This window comes from Panthera leo, chromosome D2 (assembly GCF_018350215.1).
Source record: "Panthera leo isolate Ple1 chromosome D2, P.leo_Ple1_pat1.1, whole genome shotgun sequence".
NCBI lineage: Eukaryota > Metazoa > Chordata > Mammalia > Carnivora > Felidae > Panthera > Panthera leo.
The window spans coordinates 32,595,440-32,602,305 of record NC_056689.1 but is presented as its reverse complement, the minus strand read 5'-3'; the positions used below and the strand labels follow the sequence as shown (position 1 = coordinate 32,602,305).

Below are 6,866 nucleotides of genomic sequence, written 5' to 3'. Positions count from 1 at the left end.
AGCAGGGTGCCTGGTGGCTCAGTCAGTTAAGCTTCTGACTCTTGGTCTTGACTCAGGTCATGATCTCACGGTTCAGGAGTTCAAGCCCCAAGTCGGGCTCCACACTGACAATACAGAGCCTGCTTGGGATTCTCTCTTTCTCCCTCTCTCTCTGCCCCTCCCATGTACGCACAGTCTCTCTCTCTCTCTCTCTCTCTCTCTCTCTCTGTCTCTCTCTTCCTTCTCTCAAATAAACTTTTTAAAAAAGATGCATTGAATAGCATATATAGAATTGTTGAATCACTGTGTTGTCCACCTGGCAGTAATATAACACTGTATGTCAACTATACTTTAATTAAAAAATAACAATAATAAAATAGTATAATGCTCTGGAGGGTATCTTCAATTATGATGTCTTTTTAAAATACCCAGTTCTGTTAATTTTCAGCATATATACTGAAGTGTATTGCTAGAATCTTCCCTCAGGAACTTTAAGATGAAACAAATTTTCCTTAGACCCTTACTATAAACTTTTTTTGCTAAACTTATATCTTCATGCATTACTTAATCTCACATTATATGGCCTTACAATAGTTTTGGAATATATTCTACTTCATTTGACTTTTATATACAGAAATGTCTTCCTTTTAGTTTGATGTTTATTTATATTGAATTTATGACTTACATTGAATTACATACACGTATTAGTATAAATGTTCATTAGTAACAAACAATATAAATAACCACCTCTGAGGTAGTGAGAGAAAGGTAGTGAGAGAGATTATTACCAATCTGTTAAGGAAGATTATGTTTTCCTTGGACATGTCTCCATATCATCCCTAAAGTATATAAATGGTATTTGCCTAGGGAAAAAAAATAACTTAAAATGTAGTCAAAGATTAAACATTATTCAAAAGTGAAGAAACATTGTACTTGACATTCTCAGTTTGCAGAATTAAACAATTGATAAGACTTTTGGAGTAAGAAAAAATACCCAAAAACCTTCCCTCCACTTTCCTTCCTTGAATCTAGAGTTTACATTTTTCTTTCTTTCTTTCTTTCTTTCTTTCTTTCTTTCTTTCTTTCTTTCTTTCCATTTTCAACATACTTTGTGACTTTTAAAAATTTATTCAATATCAAACTCAAATATCTATATTTTCACAGATTCCCTATGTGCCATGGCTAGGTGGTTTGAGGATATCATTTATAATAGAATCAGACCTTTGATTTATAAATACCAGCTAAGAAGCAGTCATACAATGCCAAATAGCCTAAAAATTGGTTCTCTAGTAACTCTCATTTCTTCCCAAATTTTGATGTATTTATTTGATTCTCCTCCTAGCTTTAAATAATTTGAGGGATCAAATTTGATAGTTTTATGGCAGTTTGGGTGTTTTTGACTAATAAATGTCATGGATTTTATAAGAAGCATCTTTGGAGTTTTGGATATTCATCCCACTTTTAAATTCTTAGAGTTAATAAGTAGGTGCTTAATCTTAAATGCCCCTGAACCACTCTCTGACAAGTGGGTGCTTTAGAAAACATGCATGTAACTTCCCCCCCCCCCACCCTTTCCTTCTACCCCTGCCATGACTCCAGAAGCACGGAAGAACAATGCTTTAATAAAGAATTAGAAGATTATGTTGCACAGAGCATACTGAAAAGCATGGCTAATTTAAAAGTCTTCTTTAAACATCTTTCTCATTTTTAAGGAGCTACTGCAAAACACACACATTCTTTGTTCTTTCTCTTAAACATATGCACATACATGTGCATACATGCTATCTCTTTCCTCTGTTCTTCCTGACTTTGATACTTTCTATCCCTCTGTCATGTCCCCTCCCCCCCGCTTTTTTTTTTTGTTCACCTTTCTAGGATCCTTTTTTTTTTTTTTTTTAGTTTCTTTTAGGTTTGTTTTTGTTTTTGTTTTTTGTTTGTTTTTTTACTTTATTTGTTTGAGAGAAAGCATGAGCACAAGGGGGGCGGGGTGAGTCAGAGAGAGAAGGAGAGACAGAATCCCAAGCAGGCTCCACACTGTCAGTGCAGAGCCTGATGCCAGGCTCGATCTCACAAACCATGAGATCATGACCTGAGCCCAAAATTAAGAGTTGGACACTTAACCAAGTGAGCCACCCAGGTGCCCCTAGGATCCTTTTTCGTTCTATATCTATTCATTCAGATATTTTCAACTTTTTCTTATATGGAGCACATTGGCCTTTTGGCCTCTCCTTCCTACCACTCTGCTGAGTTCAGCAGAGATCTCACATGTAGCTACACAAACAGAAATATTTTCTCCTTCAATGGGACTGAGAGTTGCAAACATGGACATATTCTGTCTAAAGCAGTAGAGGAAGAGGTACCTTCCTAGAGAAAAATCACACTAACTAAATCAGCATTGCAAGGTGTTATTATATATCCCTTATGGAGATATGTTCCAGTAGCAATTCTCAATCAGTATACAACTGAAGGTCTGTTTGGTGACATCTATATTATCTCTGTACACTTATAATCGTCTAATAGTGGAGGTGGCTAAGCCTAAACCTGACCTTAAATACGTCTCATGCAGAGGCTTAAGCTACCTTTTTAACCATTCAGATAATTTCATGTTTATTTATACTTTGGCAAACAGTCATACACTTTGTTAATAATCAAAAGACCTTCAAAAGAAAATGGGCTACTCAAATCAGAAAAAAGCATGGAAAAAGTAGCCCCACTTATATGGTAAATTAATTTATATGGTAAAGATGCCAAAATAATTAAATGGGGGAATGGAAGGTGTTTTAACAAATGATTTACAAACAACTATATATCCGTATTTTAAAAAAATAAAAAATATACCTTACCCCTTTCCTCACTATACTCACAGTTTACTTGGAATGGATCATAGACCTAAATGTAAAATCTATATCTTTAAGGCTTCTAAAAGAAAATGAGAATATTTTTATGTACTAAAGAGAGGCAAAAATTTATTAGCATATAGAAAGCAATAACCATAAAGGAAAAAAATCAATGAGACTTCATGAAAATTTAAAACTTTTGATTGTTAAAAGAGAATTATAAGTCATAAACTAACAGAAAATAATTTTAATATATGTATTTGACTATATTTGTTATCTGTTGCTGAGTAAAAACTCCAAAGCTTGGAGGCTTAAAACAATAATAATTTCTTGTCACTTATGCTTTCTATAAATAAGGAATTTGGGAGCAATTTGGCTAGATGGTTCTGGCTCAGGCTTTTTCATGAGGTTTAAGTCAGAGGTTGGCTAAAGCCTTAACCATCTAGCTTGACTGAGGATGGAAGATTCATTTCTAAGGTGGCTCACTAAAATATCTGGTACTGACTTGTTGAGAAGCCTCAGGTCCTCTCCCTGTAGGCTCTCTACTGTCCTGCCTCAGTGTTCTGTTCAAATGACAGCTGGCTTCCCTCCAACAGAGCAGCATGCCTTTTATGCCTTTTATGACCTAGCCTCAGAGGTCACACACTATCACTTAAGCTGTCGTCTGTTGGTCACACAGACCAACCCTGATTCATTGTGAAGGAGACTAGGTCAACATAAGGATATGAATAACAGCAGGCAAGAATCCCTAGGATCATCTTGGAGTCTGGCTACCCAGACTCCTTGAAAGGAGTCTCATATCCAGAATGTAGAATGATCAGTGATTTAAAAAAAAAAAAAAAAAATGGCCAAAAGACTTGGTTATTTTCACAAAGAAAATATATAATTTCCAATAAATAGAGAGTGCTCAACAACATTGGTCAGCAAGGAAATGCACAATAAAACGACAAAGAAATATCACTACCTACCCACTCAAATGGCTAAAATTAAAAAGACTGACAACACAAATGTTGGCAGTGATATGGAGTGACTGGAACTCTCATACATTGATGGTGTGAGTAAAAAAGGTACAGTAACTTTGAGGAATGGGGCACCTGAGTGGCTTAGTCGGTAAGCATCTAACTTCAGCTCAGGTCATGATCTCACAGTCTGAGTTCGAGCCCTGTGTCAGGCTCTGTGCTGACAGCTCAGAGACTGGAGCCTGCTTCGGATTCTGTATCTCCCTCTCTGCTCATGGTGTCTGTCTGTCTGTCTGTCTGTCTCTCTCTCTCTCTCTCAAAAGTAAACATTAAAATTTTTTTAAATAAATAACTTTTAGGAAAGTCTAAATAGCCAACAACTGAAAAGAGCCTAAATGTTTATCTGTAAAGGAATAAATAAATCACGTTATTATGTGTGCATTATGATTATATATAAAACAAGTTATAATACAAATTTTTGTTTCATTTTTATTTTATTGATGAGTAATATACTTCTCTACATTAAAAACAAACTATTGAAAAATACAGTATGGATGATTCTCAACATTAGGCTGAGCTAAAGAAACTGTATACCAAAGAGTATATCCTGGTGATACTGTTTATAGGAACTTCTAGAAGAGGCAAAACAATCAATGGTATAAAAACATGGTGGGAGTTAACTGTGGAGGAGCATAAAGGAAACAATGGAAATGTTTCCAGTGAAATGTTCTGTATCTTGATGGGGATGTGGGTTACTCCAAATATTTACTTATTTCTTTATAAAATTCATTGTTTTGTACATTAGATTTATGCATTTTACAAAGTAGATTTTACTTAAAACTGTAACAAATATTGAACTCTAGATAATAAGTTTTTTGCAGACATGATTAGCAATTGTGAAACTGCTCTCTGTATATTCTAATATAATCTCTATATACTCTCATTGAGCAAATGAGTAAATATATTGAGGATAATGCGAACCAGACTTCTCCCTGTTGGAGAAGGGATAACAAGTGTGTAAGGGGTAAGACTACCTTGTTTCCCATGGTATTAGAATGGAATTAGAAATACCAATATGAATTCATAGTTTGTAACAGACAGATATGTAATCATGAGGAAGCATCAGCCTAATTTAAAGTGAGGGATATTCTTCAATATAATTCACTTTTCAAATCTTTTAGGGTTAAAAAGTGTAAAGAGATTTTTAAAAATGGCGGAGTAGGTAACTCCAAAACTGCATCTCTCCACTAAGACAGTCAGTAAGCTGGCAAAAACTGTCAGTCAACTTTTTCAGATCTCTGGAATCGAATCAGACTTTAAACAACCAGGGGAATGTTGAAAGAAGAAGATGCTGAAATTTGATAAGATAAAGTTGTGGCGTACTTACTTGATAACCACTTCCCCACTCCACAGCACAATGGCAGCCATAAAGATTGTGGCCCTCAGCACACTGCTTGTGCCAGAGCAAGCAGTGCAGACCTTGTCCTTGGAGAATATAGATGTGGGCAGTGACCTCTCTGGTCAATGAGGCATCTCTACTTGCAGGCTTGCCTTTGTTTTGCCTTTATTGGAACTCTTAGGGATGGGGTGGCTTCCCAAGTGGCATTTTTCAAAAGCACTTAAAGGTAATAAATATACTAGCCACAGCGGGCCAAGAAAAGCAGCAGACAAACCAAAGAGCCTGGGAAATGAAGAGGCAGCTGGAGATAGAGAACAAGGACTTTGAAGTGCTCCACCATATACTGAGGAATCTGGAAGGCCTATGCATGCCCGGAACTGAATGAATATTTATAAGAAACCTTAGCAGACCCTAAGCTTTCACCTCTGGCTGCCTTTTATCTTCCATGCAAGCAAGAAGTGAAGGCAAAGGCAGATTTTTTAAACAGTGGCTAAGCATTGAAAGAAGGCCCAACACAAAGCCAATCTGTAAAGACATGGAGAGTATTCCCACACATACATATTTGATTCCAGGAATTTAAGGAAATCTCTGTCAGATCACCACCTGACCTCTAAGGTAATGGAACAGAGACTTGAGTGACCATGCTTGACAAAGCATTCAGTATTTATGAAAAGAATTTAGAAAAGTCACTAAAGAAGTAACTACAACCCACACAAGCAGCAGCAACAAACCCTGAGGAGGGAGGCTCGGGTTCCCAGAGTTACCACATTATAATGTACAAAATGTCCAGTTTTCAACAACAAATTATGCTTTCAAAGAATAAAGTATGGCCAATTTCACAGGAAAAAAAATAGGAACTATCCTTGAGAAAGCTTACTACAAACTTTAAATCAATTGGCTTAATATACTTAAAAACCTAAAGGAAACCATAGGCAAAGAACTTAAAGGAAACAAGGAGAGTGATGTATGAACTAATAGAGAATATCAACAAAAGAAATTTTTTTTAAATTCTGAAAACTGAAAAGTACAATAACTGAAAGAATTTCATTAAAAGGGTCTAATGGCAGATTTGAACAGGCAGGAAAAAAAGAATCCATGAACTTGAAGATAGGTCAGTTGATATTATCCAGTCTGAGAAATAAAAAAAGAATGAAGAGAAATTAACAGAGTTTAAGATACTTTTGTGACATCATTAAGTATACCAACATATGTCTACTGGGAATCCCAGAAGGCAAGGAGAAAGAGAAGAGAGCAATATTTGAAGAAACAATTGCTGAGAGCCTTCCAAATTTATTGAAATATGTGACTCTACTTTAGGATAAATTCACAGATACCTACACTGAGACACATTATAATCAAACTTGAAAACTAAAATGAAGAATCGTGAAAGCAGGGAGTTTGTTGCCAGTAGATCTACCATATTAAAAAAGAAAATGCTTAAGGCTGAAATAAAAGGGCACTAGATACTAACTTGAAGCTATATGAACAAATGACATCAGTTAAGGTGACAACACAGGTAAATAAAAGCCAATGTTACTGCCATTTTTGGTTTTTAACTCCCTTCTTTTCCTTTGTGATTTAAAAGACAGATGCATAAAATAATAATTATAAATCTGTGTTAATGGGCACACTGTATAAAGATGTAATTTGTGAAAATGACCTCTCCAGGAGCAGAGGGGTTTTTTTAATACT

At 35.6% G+C, this 6,866-nt stretch overlaps 1 protein-coding gene across 9 annotated transcripts in view; it reads left to right on the top strand.

The window, feature by feature from the left end:
* Positions 1–6,866, top strand: part of MICU1 (mitochondrial calcium uptake 1) — a 243,122-nt gene that overhangs the window by 121,340 nt on the left and 114,916 nt on the right. The window contains exon 1 of one of the 9 annotated variants that reach the window (XM_042908319.1): positions 6,399–6,690. The exons of the other annotated variants lie outside the window; for them this stretch is intronic. Coding sequence (XP_042764253.1) covers positions 6,664–6,690 — 27 coding nt within the window. The 5' untranslated portion in view covers positions 6,399–6,663. Of the gene's footprint in view, positions 1–6,398; positions 6,691–6,866 lie in introns of those variants that run through there. 9 annotated transcript variants of the gene reach the window in all.